Source organism: Arachis ipaensis, chromosome B6, assembly GCF_059453495.1.
Source record: "Arachis ipaensis isolate K30076 ecotype BB chromosome B6, ASM5945349v1, whole genome shotgun sequence".
Classification (NCBI taxonomy): Eukaryota; Viridiplantae; Streptophyta; class Magnoliopsida; order Fabales; family Fabaceae; genus Arachis; species Arachis ipaensis.
In genome coordinates, this window is record NC_142441.1 from 145,299,384 (window position 1) to 145,315,095 (window position 15,712).

The window sequence follows — 15,712 nt, forward strand, 5'->3', positions numbered from 1 at the left end:
TCTCATCATTTTTGTTGCGTAATTATGTGGAGAAATTAATATATAATATAGTAATCTACATTGTTTATTCAAATGATAATTGTTTTTTGGATTTGTCTTCTTCAAATGCATTAGTGTGTATGTGTTCCTCTGATCTTGTAAATGCAAAACATTGGTTCATCATTACGAGCACCCATTTGCTTCTCTCTAATTCTGAGGACAAAATTTACTGTTAACTACATTGAGGAATAATACTCCAATTATAGTATTTAAAATTTTTTTAGTTTGACACTTGATTTTCAATACATTTTAGTTTTTAAGTTAGTCATGAACATTTTTAGTTTATTAAACAAATAAGTTTTTACATTATTAGATTTTTTTACTTAATTAAAGGCTAACGAAAAATTGCCTACTCAAATCACTTATATTAACGTTTATAATTTTTAATAAATTTTACGTGTTTTCTTAAATAACAATAGAAATTGATTTAACTAAATTTATTTTTTTCATCGGAGAATTTGACATAAAGACGAATTTGTCTAGCAATACAAAATATTAGGAACCAATTTGCTAATTAAAATTTGTTGATAGCTAAATATTCAACTAAAATTTTGTTGAAAATTAATTTGGATCTTACTCCATAGATTAAAATGTGTATCCTTTTTATCCCTTGCATGCATGAACTTAATTGCTAACGTTGTGCATGGTTTGTAACTTACCTTCATTTTATAGTGAAATTTATATATATTTTATAGTGATAATTAAACTTTTATTTATCATTTGAGAGGATTTTTTTTCCAATATTGTACTTGGTAGACTTATAACTTCACTAAATAATGATTTTGATAGGAAAGCACTATGAAAAGAATTATATAAATTATTTTTAATAGTGTTTTTCGAAATGAGTGAAAAAAACATTTGTTGATAGTTACATTATTAGAAAATGTGTTGTTCATTTATAATTTTTCATTATTTCATGAACAAATTCTTTTCTAATGGACTAAGCCACATATTTAAGTTGCATGAATTTCATTTGTTTATCCCATATTGTTTTGAGAAAATGCCATAATATTTTAGTAGTGTTTAGGAAGAAATAAAAAATTAATTCATGAATATCCTTATTTTTTATATTTTTATAATTTTACACTTAAATATGTATTATATTAAACTAAGGTATGTTACCAATTACTTATATTTTTGTCCTCACGTACAAAAAGATTAACTACTAAATTAATTGCTCATATAAAATATATGTTAAAATAAAAAATATACATTAATTTATTTAAATAATACATATATTTATACATAATATAAATATATAATAATTGAATTGATAGTTAATTTTCTGTGTATGTATATGTATCTTTTTTGTTTTCTCCATCTTTTTAGTGTATGCTAATTAATACAGGCTTCAATGTTCCAACTCCCAACATAAATTTCATCACCAAATATATTTTGAATATGTTTTTTTTCTTTTTATAATATGTCAATTTTCTTAAATTTGTTAATTGATATATCAATTTTGGAGCTTCAGCCATGAAACCACTTGAAGGGATAAGTGATGATGTCAAAGGAAGACTTGCATGCTATAAAGAAGATTGGACAAAGGGATTTAAATCTGGCTTTAGGTAAATCAATTTTATTTTTGGACTTGGGAAACACATTGCATGAATTGGCTAGAAAGTTTTCAAATAGGAAAAGTATATATAAATAATGAAAATACTAAACAATGTGAACAATGGAATATCGGATATTCATTTCACTAGGTGTGCGGATGGTTATTCTAATATTAAGATTTAGGTGAGTAATTTAAAAGTGTAGTGTGTTTTTATTTGATTGGTGGTTATTCATGTTATTCAAGAAAATTACTGGTTACCTAACATAACCTTTGAAATATTGTTGTGTGATTAATTAATTTCAGGATATTTGCTCCAACTTTCTACATATTTTTTGCTTCTGCTATCCCCGTAATTGCTTTTGGGGAACAACTTAATAAGGAAACAAGTAAGATTCTTTACTTTGGTTTTTTGTAAAAATATGCAAGTAAAAATATAAACGAAACATATGGTTAATTGATTACTTTGGTTTTTTTGTAAATAATAAGCATGGAATATTTGATTATATAATGCAGATGGGAGCTTGGGGATAGTGGAATCATTAATATCTACGGGGCTTTGTGGAATTATCCACTCAATATTTGGTGGTCAGCCATTGTTGATTGTTGGTGTTGCTGAACCCACCATTATAATGTATCATATTATGTTTCAGTTTTGCGCATCAAAACCAGATTTCGGTGCCAAACTCTTTTTGCCTTGGGCTGCTTGGGTTTGTGTGTGGACAGCATTATTTCTAATTGTGCTTGCAATTTTCAATGCATGCACAGTTATCTCAAGGTTCACAAGAATTTGCGAGGAATTATTCGGAATGCTAATCACTGTCCTTTTCGTTCAACAAGCTGTAAAGGTATAAATCGAAGAAAATCTTATGCCTTAAACTGTTCAAATTGTGATGTTGATGGTTTGATGAACCAGAAAGGATTAAAAAAGAAAGAAAAATAAATTTTTTTCATTGTCGAAGAGAATGAAAAATTCCTTTTAAAAATATTTGTTAAGTTATTACATCTTATATACTATGTACTCTTTATGTATTTTTACTAAAAAAAATAATTACAACAGTTATTGATAAAAAAATAATCTAAATAACTAAAAAACAATTAGAAACATTCCAAATAAATAATAAAAGGAAAAAGATTATTGAAGTAGAGAACTGTTTTTGTGTAGCACAGGGTGTGTTGTACGAATTCCTTCCAGCTGAGGGCGGAGATGGAAACTCAGAGGATTCAAAATTCCAATGGAGATACATAAATGGCTTACTGGCTGTGATATTCTCTTTTGGGTTACTTCTGAGTGCGAAGCAAAGTAGAAAAGCAAGACATTGGCGATATGGGACAGGGTGGCTAAGAGCTTTAATAGCAGATTATGGGGTTCCATTGATGGTGGTGTTTTGGACTGCATTATCGTACACAAAACCAAGCAAAGTTCCATCTCAAGTTCCTCGCAGGTTGTTTTGTCCACTGCCCTGGCAATCTGAATCTCTCTACCACTGGACAGTAGTGAAGGACATGGGCAAGGTACCCATCTTTTATATTGTGGCGGCGGTTATACCTGCTCTCATGGTTGCTGCTTTATACTTTTTTGATCATAGTGTTGCTTCCAAGATGGCTCAGCAAAAGGAATTTAACCTTCAAAAACCTTCTGCTTACCACTATGATCTTTTCTTGCTTGGACTCATGGTATATATATATGCTCTCTTCTATTTTATTTTAATTTTCATGCATTCTCGTTGTAAATCAAATTACATAACGGTCAAAACTCAAGCGCAGTTAACTTCTTGTGAAGTTGATAGCTCAGAGCCGTTAGATGATAATTTAGTCAAACTTAACAAATTATTTAAAGGCTCTCTCAGCTATTAACTCCACATAATAATAATAATGCACATTAGCAAAAAGTAGTTCCCTTATTTATTGAGTGTGTAAATAGAATGTGACTGGATGATAGATTATTTTGTTTTATGTTTAATTTAGACTCTACTTTGTGGTGTTCTTGGGCTTCCTCCATCAAATGGAGTCCTTCCTCAATCACCAATGCATACAAAGAGTCTTGCAGTTCTTAATAGGCAGGTAATAAATAATAGTTAAAGTGTTCATCTTTGGCAACTCCAAATTAAGTCATCAACTCATAATAATAACAATAATTCCATGAATTTGTAGATTATCCGAAAGAAGATGGAGAAGAAAGCGAAAGAAGTGCTTAAGAAACAAGGGAGCCACGCAGAATTATTCGGCAGGATGCAATCTGTGATTATAGAAATGGATGCAGATCCTACTGTAAGTTTTACCACAAATTCACTTTCATCAGTCACTAAAATTCTCTAGTTATTAATGAACACTTTTGACTTGGTGTAGTTTAAAGAAATGGAGAAATTGAAAAAGGCAGTGATGAAATCTGAGGATGAGAAGGAAGGTGAAAAAAATGTAGAAAGTTTTGATATGAAACAAATAGAGGAACATCTACCTGTGCGTGTTAATGAGCAAAGGCTTAGCAACTTGTTGCAGTCTCTTATGGTTGGGTTATCAGTTTTGATGATCCCCATCATAAGAAAAATACCTACATCAGTTTTGTGGGGATATTTTGCTTTCATGGCCATTGATAGTCTCCCTGGCAATCAATTCTGGGAAAGGTTCTTGCTACTCTTTATCCCAAAAAGTCGCCGCTACAAGTAAGTATTATAATTTAAGAATTTTTTAAAATAATTTTAATATTGTATTTTTTAAGAAGTATAGTAAATTTAGTGATAATTGATTTTGTGCAGAATTTTGGAAGGTCCACATGCAAGTTTTGTGGAGCTGGTACCATTCAAGGTGACAGCATTATTCACAGGGTTGCAATTGGTGTATTTCTTGATTTGTTACGGGATGACGTGGATACCAACGGGAGGAATACTGTTCCCTTTGCCTTTCTTCCTTCTCATACTCATTAGAGAGCATCTCCTTCCTAAGTTCTTCAAAGCCCAACATCTTCATGAACTTGATGCTTCTGAGTACGAGGAAGTTGCTGGTGATCCTACTGTTTCTCAAATGATACCACTCATGATGGTACGCTTCATTTATATACTATGCTTCTTTCAACTTTTATATAGCATCAGAAGCATTTAAGTATTTAAGTTGGAAGATGAAAACATTTGTTTTGTACAGGATAACGAGCAGGGTAACACGGATGATGAGGATGATAAGTTAGGTTTGGGTGCAGAGATATTGGATGAGATGACTACTCACAGAGGAGAGTTGAAACATAGAACTCTAACAAGATTAGATAGAGAATCCCATTCTCATTCTGAAGAACCTCCTCATCAACAATAATGCTGAAGTCTCACTACTCTATTGGCTTTCTTATAATTAGAATTGATCATGATGTGAGTGGAATCCTATCAAAGGGGATTGGAATGCTCAAGTTTCTTCAAATAAAATACAAAGGATTCAACCATGGGAACTATAAAGAAATGCACATAGAGATGAGTTGAGTATTGAATTAGGTTTCAGTATATTATAGGAAATTAAAAAGTATATTAGAATATTCTCGAGTTTGACGCTCGGTTTTGTTCATTACTTGGCCATCACAAATCCCAGATCAGAGGGAAAAGAATAAGAGTTCATGTGATATGAGAAAATTAAAAGGGACAAAGAACAAGAAGGCGATGTTTTATTAAACCAAAAAAATCTGGAGTAGATAATTATTTTAGTCTGAAATTTTTAATGTATCCAGACATTATGTTACTACTACATGACTAATAAATATCATAATTTAGTGGTTAGTAATTTGTATTTATATTTACAGGTTTTGCATATAATAAATATATAATTTACATTAGTTTTACAAACATAAATCAATACATTTGTATATATATTTTTTAAAATTTGTACACATTAATTAATAAAATTATTTATTAAAAATAATTTAATATTTATATCGATTAAATAATGATAAAAATATTAAAAATTATTAGTTTTAAAAATTTTTTATTATTACCAAAAAATGTATATTATTTAATTTTTGGATCGAAGGTATAAGATACGAAATTTTGAATATAGCATGAATGGCTTAAGTATGATAGAATTAGATATGAAAGAAATGTTCGAAACTAATAGAATATAATTAGGTAACAATCGTTGATGACAAAACCAGGTTCACCTGGGTTTATTTTTTCAAATTAAAGTCTGAAGTACCAATCCTAGTTAAGAATTTTGTGACACACATAGAGACACAGTTTGAAAAAATTGTCAAGTGCTTCAGGTCTGATAATGGACCCGAATTTAATTTGATTTCATTTTTTGAAGAAAAAGGCATCATTCATCAAACATCTTATGTCGAAACACCACAACAAAATGGTGTGGTAGAGAGGAAGCACCAACACCTATTGGACATGGTTAGAGTACTTTTATTTCACTCTTCAATTCCGAAATCCTTTTGGACTTATGCTGTTAGCCATGCCGCCTTTCTCATAAATAGGTTACCAAGCATCGCTTTAAAGGACATAGCACCTTATGAACTATTTTTTTTGAAAAACCAGATTTACCGAGTTTGAAAGTTTTTGGTTGCTTGGCTTATGCTACCACCCTCACCGCACATAGACAAACGGGCAAGGAAGTGTGTGTTCTTAGGCTATAAGTTACACACTAAAGGTTCTATCTTGTATGACATTAATTCAAGAGAACTGTTTCTATCTAGAAATGTTCAATTCTACGAGAAAGTGTTTTCTTTTGAAAAGAATTCAGATTCTACACCTCAAAGTCATGTGCATGCACATAGTCAGCATATAGATAACACAAACTTGTTTTCTCCCATATATGACGAGCATAAAAACCATTCGAATCAAATTTTTTAGCACACACAATTTCGCACTAGCCCAGGACAACAATCACAATCTGTCGAGTCAAAAAATCATATATTGACACCCCTTCATCCACCAATTGAAAACCAGGAATCGCATTCATCCCAGCATACACCATTACCACCATTGCATTCACATCACTCATCACCTCCACAAATTATTCACCCCACTGCTGTCCAAAGACCGAACAGAATTAGAAAACCACCAGTCTATTTGGATGACTATCAATGTGCATTGTTACCATCATCAGGACACATTCAATCACCAGGTACCCTCTTTCCAAATATATCACTTACCAGTAACTCTCACCGAATTACAGAGCTTTTTCTTTAGCTGTGTCCACCATTTCAGAACCAAAATCATACAATGAAGCAATTCAACATCTTTGTTGGAAGAATGCAATAAATGCTAAACTTCTTGCTCTTGAAAATAACAAGACATGGGTGCTTACCAAACTGCCTCCTGGAAAGAATGTAATTGGATCTAAATGGGTTTTTAAGGTGAAATTCAATGCTGATGGGACTGTTGAAAGGCATAAGGCCAGGCTGGTGGCTAAAGGTTTTAATCAAAAAGAGGGATTCGATTATTTTGACACCTTCAGTCCGGTGGTTTGCATGGCAACACTATGTGTTTTACTTTCTATCGCAGTCCCCAAGCTGTGGTATCTACACCAGTTAGATGTCAATACGGCGTTTCTTCATGGGGATTTGCCGGAAGAGGTATACATGAAGGTCCTTGATGGTCTTGAAGCCCTTGCTGGATCAGTTTGCAAGCTTAACAAGTCACTTTATGTACTAAAACTAGCTAGTCGCCAGTGGAATACCAAGCTTGTCTCAGTCTTATCTGAAGCTAGATACGTACAATCCAAGTCAGACTATTCACTCTTCACTCGGCGAACTCCATCTAATTTCATAGCCATTATAGCCTATGTTGATGACTTGGTTTTGGCAGGCGACGACATTCAAGAAATTACCCGGATCAAACAGCTATTGGATACCCACTTCAGCATCAAGGACCTGGGAAAACTCAAATATTTCCTTGGCATGGAAGTTGCATACAACACTAAGGGGCTTGCTTTGTTGTAAAAGAAATATACTACAGATTTGATAGAGGAATTTGGGTTGATCGAAGCCAAACCCGTATACACACCGATAAATTATTCCACTCATCTATCAAAGGCCTCTGGAGACCCTATAAATGATTCAAAGCTCTATCATCGCCTCATTGATAAACTACAGTATTTGACTAACAACAAGGCCAGATATTGCATTTGCCGTGGGTAAACTCAACTAGTACCTAGAGTCCCCAATGACTAAACACTATAAAGCTGCTCTGCGGATACTTCGCTACCTCAAGAAGCCCCCTGTTGCAAGTCTGTTCTTCCCTCTCAGCACTGATTTCAGCCTCACTGGGTTTGCGAACGCTGACTGGGCAACTTGTCCAGACACAAGGAGATCTGTTTCTGGCTACTGTTTCTTCCTAGGGACCACCTTAATCTCTTGGAAGAGCAGCAAGCAGCAAACTGTGTCTCGATCGTCTTCAGAGGCGGAATATCGAGCATTGGCAAATGCGACGTGTGAGGGTCTGTGGCTTCTTCAGTTATTAAGAACTCTTGGCATTGATCATGCGCAGCCATTCACCCTCTATAGCAATAGCCAATCCGCACTTCACATGGCTGCTAATCCAGTTCTGCATGAGAGGACGAAGCACATAGAGGCTGACTGCCACATTGTGCGAGACATGGCCAATGAGGGGATCTTGAAGCTGCTTCCTGTCACATCTACTAACCAAACAACAGATTTGCTCACCAAAATACTTGCTCCAGGACCTTTCTATTCATGTTATCGCAAACTAGGATTGTTAGATGTTTACACTCCTAGTTTGAGGGGATGTTAGTTGATATATATCGTTATTATACCATATGCTAATTATAGTAAAGCTAGTTAGTTAGAGATTACTAACTGTTAACTTACCTTAGTTAGTTAGTTGGTTTTAGCTTAACTAGAGTTGGTTAGTCCACATGCTGTTGTATATATAGTGCAGCTATACCAAATTTTACCTTTGTAATTTTTCATTCTCTTTCAACAAGAAATCTGAATCATTTCACCACTTTTTCTGCTTCTCTTTCTTCTCGCTTTCTGTCTCTCAACCTTTCACAGTTCCAATTTTCACATAAATATTCTAAATATTGGAATTCAATTCAATTTAATTTTAGCTGAAATTCAATTATTGATAGAATTCAATTCAATTCTATACCAGGGGCGGAGCTAAAAAATTTTTTGGGAGGGGCGAACATGAAAACTATAAGTTAAGAAGAGAGAAAAATTGAAAATTAAAAGGAAACTAAACTAAAAAATTAAAGGTTTTGGAGGGGCCATTGCCCCCCTTCCCACAAACGTGGCTCCGCCACTGTTCTATACTATTAAAAGTTTTTAAAGTATTGCAAAATAAAAAAAAATTGTTGAAATGGTTAATACTCAATTCTTCTTCTCTTGAGTATTCTATGTATGTCGACTAACAATTCGTTACCAAGCACTCCTAACACCATATAGAATATGGCTGTTATTAATTAATTAAGCATTTAAATTATTTTATAATTAACAAAACAAAAAAAAAAATACACGTTGATTATTAAGAATTGTTTCCATTATCATGAAATAGAAAAGAAAATTGTGAACCCCTAACAAGTTTCTTCTTTCTTTCTTTCTTTTTTTTATTTTTTGAACTCTTTTCTGAAATTGCCAATAGAAAATGGTAAGAAAATATATAATTGACAATTAATAATTCATCATTCGACAAGAATACAAGAATTAGACAAGAGTTTATATCATATATCTCTTATTTATTTATTTCAACAATTTCTTCCTTGCACAATTGTTCGACCTTTGTATTTATTTATTTTAATTACTTTAATTAACATAACAAATAGTAATATTTTTTAAGAAATAAGAGACGTTAAAAAAAATCTATCAAATTTTGTTTTCTTATTCTAAATTACTAATTCAATAGTAATGCTCAAAATGAATTGAATAATTTTAACTGAGTTATACATTGGAGTCAAAAGATAATTTGCATCCTCAACAAGATATATATATATAAAGAAAAAAAAGCTCAAGATAACATGATCTTATCAAGTGTAAAAACGAAAATATTTAGAAAATCCGTTCTCCTTCTTTTGGAGATTTAATAATAACAATTATTCTTCTTAGGCATTCTATTCATTTTCGTCACCAAAATTGCTAAAGCCTCCTTAGACAATGAAATAGCAGAGCATGAAAAGAAGAAAGCGCCATATTCCATGAGCCCAAACTATGTGATTGAATAAATCCTCCTCCATCTCTTGCGGGTCGAAGACTCCTTCTCCTTTTGCAAACTCCAATTCATATTTTTTATAGAGAAATCTCTTATCAACATAAAACAAGATCTTTTTTAAATCATATTAAGAAATTCCTTGGTTCAGACCGAAAAAACAATGTCACTCGATCATTATCAAACTAACTGCAACATTTTTTTTTTGTCTGTGAGGATCCCACTAGAGCGCCTTCTACTTCTAATAGGCCATGAACTAGATCAGAATCATTCTCAACGAGTTCATAAGAAGTGATCCCATTTTTTTCATCAAGTCCGGATAGAAACCAAAGGTCTTGAGCAATCGATCCGGCAGAACAACTCAAAAGATAAAGAAGTATCGTTAATTCCTTCGTGCTCGTTCTAAGTTTGAAGTGCCATTTGTACAAATAAGAATCCCCCTCAACAACTTGGATTTGGCCCTGAAATGCTACCTCTTGTAGCATTCAGTTGCAAAGAGCTGTTCCTCCCAAAACAAGTCAATGATAGTACTTAGTAGAATAGTTCAATTGAGAGGTTCTTGAAAGAACAATGATAGTCTGTGTGTGCAATTTTGATGCATTCTGGTTAAAGCTTGAATCCAAAAACAATGTCTAAAGTGAAAAGCTATTTGAATCAGCCCTTATATATATCTTGTAATGTAACCTTCCATAGAATTATAGAAATGACATTGTTTTCAGCAATTTTTCTTAACAGAGTTTTGTTTAAGAGTAAAAGTAAGAAAAAAAATAATAATCAAACATTAAATTTCTTATGCAATTATGCATTTATCAGATTAAATTGACTAGATTTTATCCTTTTGATATGGTTTCCCATACATTGCTGTTCATAACTTTTCAACATCAACAATGTATTGGTCTTACCTTAGTTATTGATACATATTCCATGATTGAGCCTTCTCATGCTTACATTGTCTCTGGTTTGTGGCACTTGAGAACCACTGATTTGCTTCTGCAATGGTTTCGACACCAGCATTAAAATAAACCATGATTATACCCTTCACAAGATCAAATGAATATTTCCTGTACTTATTTGTGAAAAAGGAAATTTTAATCAAAGCAAGTCTAAAAATTGATTTATGCACCACAAAATAATAGTATATGAACAACCTAATTTAATAATGCTAAGATTAATTCCTCAATGTGTATAGCAACATCAAACATATTCTATCTTGTTTGAGATTGAATTAATTTATGTTTACTAATGCTGTCTGAAAAGTGATTTTTTGTGAAAGCAACTATTAGTCACTTCCATCTAAAACTGATTTTGAAGCTTAAAATCCAATGAGTATGGGTTCAACTAGAAACCAAATAAGCTAAGAAAATATTAATTTGAGTGTCTCAATTTATTAAGAAGGAGACAAATTGAAATCCAAGTATAAAGAAAATTCATACTGGAGAAGTTCAATTTTTGTCTGCCCCATGCTGCAACTTAACATGCTTCAGTGTACCTAGGAATCAATAAGGTAGATCGGTATTACTCGTGGAACAAAGATGAAAACCATGTCAAGAATCCAAAATACTCAACCACCAATACAGGTTCAAAATCAGTTTGATAAAATAAGTTAATCAGCAACGAGGCTATATCATAGTTCAACTTTTGATCCCAAAAGAAATTGTACTAACATTCAAAGATATTCTAAAAAAATGCAACCTCAAATTGTACAACATTGTTTCACTTTTAATTCTTTATTCTAACCTCAGCCATCACAATGCAAAGAAGATTTAGAAAAACCAAAGGAATAGGTGTAAAAACAATTGTACTTGGGGTTAGAATCACCAGATCTTTTAAGACAGGTGTAGCTGATAACAAACAACAAAACTCCAAACCATGTTTTAATAATAAAAGCTTTTTCAACATGTTTAAACAATGTCAATACAATAATCCCTATATAGGATTTCAACAAGTAATGAAACAGTTCAACTACGCATTAACAGAAAATCTCTGTGAAGAGCTATTTCATATGTACATATTTTTGGTTGGTTAAGTTTCTAAGAATTACAACTGAGTAACACTAACTATGAAAATGACCAAAGGTTTTAAGATACTTCATCTTTAAACCATATTACCCAAATTCACATTGTGTGATAACATACTTTAATATACAGATTTCTTCAGCTCAGATTGTAAAAAAGATCAAAACGTCAAAAACGGTTAACAAAAAAGTGGGGTCATGCATTTAGCAGATGAATTTGTTTTGAAGATAGCAGTGAAAATCATATACCTATGCCATTAATCTTAGGCTCTTGGCACTACATATCTTTTCCTAGGAAATTCAGTCAAATAAAGCACAGTTGCTCATCACACCAATCATGAGCTCTAGGTTACTATCAAGAAATCTTAAGCACTAACAAATCAGTTACAACAAAGAATATCTACCAAAATAGGATGCATTATAGCCATGGCAACAAACAGAGACTCAAAAGTCATCCAATAACAAAAGTTCAAAATTCATTCATAATAATGAGATAACCAAAACCGCTGCTATTGAGTTCATGATAATTCCCAAATCCTCCAATCCAATTGCCACAAAATTTACTAAGTTTTGTAATAATTTCAACAATAATAGAAAAATTATTAATTTGAGTTGATGTATCTTACCTTCTATAAACCATTCAATAAGCCTCTAGCAATCATTTCCCAAAAGAGAATAAATATGGGGGGGTTTACTTTAAATATGGGGGAAATGAAAAGATCGAAAGACAATAAGAGTGCAGGGAAGCTTCACAACTAACAAGGATTCCCTTTGAATGATGAAAATCACAACCGTTTCAGCTTAGGAATAAATTAACACCAATGCACATATATAATTACAAAAACAAAAATGGAAATAATGATAGATCCTTCAGGCCACATATAACAGCCATCTAGTCACCGAAAATGCCATAAAATAAGCTACGGCAAAGAAAACACTTAGGTGTGGGTAAAGCAGAATAAAGAATCACAATCATGTGAAGATCTAAAAGCATTAGTATCGAATGGAAAGTCGATCGAGAAGATGGTAACAAAACACAAGTTAAAAAGAAAGAGATACGAACAACATTTTGTGATGTCTAACAAGAAGAATCTCATCTACTTTTATGCTTGCAATAGGCCTCTAGATATCATCTCACGAAGAAGTTTCTCCGCTTTATCATTTTCACCATTTTCAAATAGAGCACGAATGATTGTTTCATAAGTCACAGCATTGGGTAAGCAACCATTGTCTTCCATTTTTGCCATGAGTGCCAATGCTTCGAGAAGCAGACCCTCTTTGCAAAGCCCATTGATCACAATGGTGTATGTCTGCACATTTGGACGATAGCCTTTAATGGAAAGATCTTGAAATATCTCTTTTGCCTTTTTAATTCTTCCACTTTTGTACAGGCCATCTATAAGTATGTTGTATGTATATATATCTGGATCAATGCCACTCTCTTTCATTTGATTGAATAACATAAGTGCCTTGTCAAGTTGCTGGTTTTTAAACATCCCATCCAACAAGGAATTGTAAGTGATTACATTAGCAGGTTGACCTCTATCATGCATCTCAACAAGAAGCTCCAAAGCACAAGAGATTCTCTTTGATTTGCTCAAGCCATCAATAAGAGTGGTGTAAGTTACCGTATTTGGAACCAAGTACTTACGACACATTTCTTCAAAGAGATTCAAGGCTTCGTCAACCATTTTACTTTTGCACAAGCCATTAATCATGATACTGTAACTTTGAACATCAAGTGACACTCTACTTTGGACCATTGTGTTGAATACAAATTTTGCCTTATTTACTTCATTAACCAAACAATGCCCATCCATTAAGCTGTTATAAGTAACCACATTTGGTTTCACACCATGTTTTATCATCACAGCCAACACATTCTTAGCATCTTTGATCTTTCCTTCCTTGCATAGCCCATCGATCAAAATACTATAGGTATAAACATTAGGAGTAATGTTTTTAAGCACCATATCACCTAGCAAATCAATGGCTTCCTTAAATTGACCCATAAGACACAATCCAAAAACGAGAGAATTGTATGTGATAACATTAGGATAAATTCCCTTAGCAAGCATTTCAGAGAATAAATGAAAAGACTCACTTACAAGTGTATCCCTGCACAAGCTATCAATAATTGCGCTGTACATGACGACATTAGGAACAATCCCATGCCGTGGGATGTTTCTCAACACTTGAATAGCAGTTGATGTGTGTCCGGTCTTACAGAGGCCATTGATCAAGGTCCCATAAGTGACTTGATTAAAGTGAAATCCATGAGCCAGCAGTCTGTCATGAAAGCGCACTGCTTTTTCAACACTACCACAGAGACAGAGACCTTTCAGGATTGTTGTCAATGTTACCGTATTAGGTTGATAATCCATTCTGAAAATCTTGGCCAATACAGAGAAAGCAAGCGTCATACGACCCATGCCGCAACAACAATTAATTAGGATGCTCAAAGTAAATAAGTCGGGAGCGATTCCTCTTGCTTGCAATTGCTGAAAAAGGGAAATGGCGGTGGGGAAATGGTTGGTCTTGGCAAGAGATCCCAAAATCTTGGTGAATTGGATGATGGATGGAGGGCGACGCATAGAGAGCATGCGAGTGAAGGAATCAACAGCTTCATCAAGTGATTGGGACTGAGAGGGAGAGTGTAGGGATGAAGTTGAAGGGAAGCAAAGACGGAAAGCTGAATAGGGAACACAATAAGGAGAGGGATTTGGGATTTGAAGAGCATACCTTAACATGATTCGTGAGAATGAGAGAAATGACAACATTCTTGCAACCACCAACAGAGGGAGGGTAGAATCAAGCTTGTTCGAGGTTATTCACTTATTTGTCTAATTGTTTCGACTTTTTGTTATCTTATTTAGGCCACGGATTTTAGTAATTTCAAATTGAACCCTATGTTATTAATCAATCCTTGCATTAGTACGTACTTTCCATATTTCAATTTTACTTATACATGGTTGATGATCCTTAAGGTTGCTCTTTATTAATGCAATGTACACAAAAATCAAGATATATGAATGCATTAAAATATAATTATCTTTTCCTGCAAACAAAACTGAGTTAGAGTGGTACTCCTCATCTAGCGCCCGACGCTCTGCTAGGGTTTCACTGCGCCGCCTCCATGGTTACACCTTTCTTTGTCTTTTCTTCGTCAAACCTTTTTCCATCTTCTTCTACTTTCTTTTCTTAATTTCTTTTCCACTTAGCTCCCTAATTTTAGTTTTCTCTCCCAATTCATTCCTCTTTTAATTCATTCTGTTTTCTTATTCACTCATTCCATATATCTTATTTCTCTTTGAAATCATTGAATACCAATTCTGATGCAACAAATCAGAGACTTAGAACCCTCATATAATTGCTATGACGGTGGAGGGTGCCAGCCTTCAAGTGGCACCCAGAGAAATATGAAACTGCTCTCGTGGAATTGTCGGGGTTTGGGGAGACCCCTGACAATCCACAATCTTAAAGGGATTTGCAAATCCTACTCCCCCGAAGTTGGTTTTATCTGTGAAACAAAAAATCAATCTCGACAAGTTGAAGGAAAACTAAGATCTTGTGGCTTCAAGGAATGGTTTATTGTGGATCCGGATGGATTATCAGGGGGTTTGGCAATGGCATGGAGGGATGGTTGCACTGTTCAGATTTTACAGCATGGTAGATTTTTCATTGCGACATCAGTTCTGACAGCTGGTTCTAATGATCCCTATGGTGTTCTAGGTGTTTATCTCAGTTCAAATGATCAACATAGAATGGCTCAATTTGCTGAATTAACTTCAGTCACCCAACAGTTCGATGGTAAGGTTGTGTTAATGGGGGGATTTTAATGCCATTTCTAACCAATTGGAGAAAGAAGGTGGGGGTGCTAAATCTCCTTCTTCTATTGAAACCTTTAATAGTTTTATTGATGATAATTCCCTAATTGATATTGGTATGGTCAGAAGACCATTC

General features: G+C 33.6%; 2 protein-coding genes across 5 annotated transcripts; one reads left to right on the forward strand and one right to left on the reverse strand.

The window, feature by feature from the left end:
• Positions 1 to 2,211: 2,211 nt before the first annotated feature.
• On the forward strand, positions 2,212 to 4,990 carry LOC107647497 (putative boron transporter 6). Its single transcript, XM_021105845.2, has 7 exons — positions 2,212 to 2,442; positions 2,765 to 3,271; positions 3,563 to 3,658; positions 3,749 to 3,865; positions 3,944 to 4,257; positions 4,351 to 4,633; positions 4,733 to 4,990. The coding sequence occupies exons 1-7, from the start codon at positions 2,227 to 2,229 to the stop codon at positions 4,895 to 4,897; spliced, it is 1,698 nt and encodes a 565-aa protein (XP_020961504.1). The 5' UTR covers positions 2,212 to 2,226; the 3' UTR covers positions 4,898 to 4,990.
• A 4,430-nt stretch (positions 4,991 to 9,420) lies between these two features.
• LOC107644178 (uncharacterized) lies at positions 9,421 to 14,620 on the reverse strand. 4 transcript variants are annotated; one of them, XM_088491500.1, is made up of 4 exons: positions 12,813 to 14,620; positions 11,169 to 11,224; positions 10,638 to 10,725; positions 9,421 to 10,234 (listed from the first exon to the last, which is right to left on the reverse strand). In XM_088491500.1, the coding sequence occupies exon 1, from the start codon at positions 14,527 to 14,529 to the stop codon at positions 12,853 to 12,855; it is 1,677 nt and encodes a 558-aa protein (XP_088347626.1). In that variant the 5' UTR covers positions 14,530 to 14,620; the 3' UTR covers positions 9,421 to 10,234; positions 10,638 to 10,725; positions 11,169 to 11,224; positions 12,813 to 12,852. The 4 variants fall into 4 exon arrangements, with proteins under 4 accessions (XP_088347626.1, XP_088347627.1, XP_088347628.1 ...); XM_088491501.1 differs by having other exon boundaries at positions 11,169 to 14,391; positions 14,492 to 14,593; XM_088491502.1 differs by having other exon boundaries at positions 11,169 to 14,142; positions 14,492 to 14,587.
• Between the last annotated feature and the right edge of the window lie 1,092 nt (positions 14,621 to 15,712).

Excerpts from the sequence above, each read along its gene's own strand:
- LOC107647497 (XM_021105845.2), top strand. The coding sequence starts at position 2,227 with ATGTATCATATTATGTTTCAGTTTTGCGCATCAAAACCAGATTTCGGT. Across the intron at positions 4,258-4,350 it reads CCAAAAAGTCGCCGCTACAA|AATTTTGGAAGGTCCACATG; the intron begins GTAAGTATTATA and ends GATTTTGTGCAG. Across the intron at positions 4,634-4,732 it reads AAATGATACCACTCATGATG|GATAACGAGCAGGGTAACAC; the intron begins GTACGCTTCATT and ends TGTTTTGTACAG.
- LOC107644178 (XM_088491500.1), bottom strand. The coding sequence starts at position 14,529 with ATGTTGTCATTTCTCTCATTCTCACGAATCATGTTAAGGTATGCTCTT.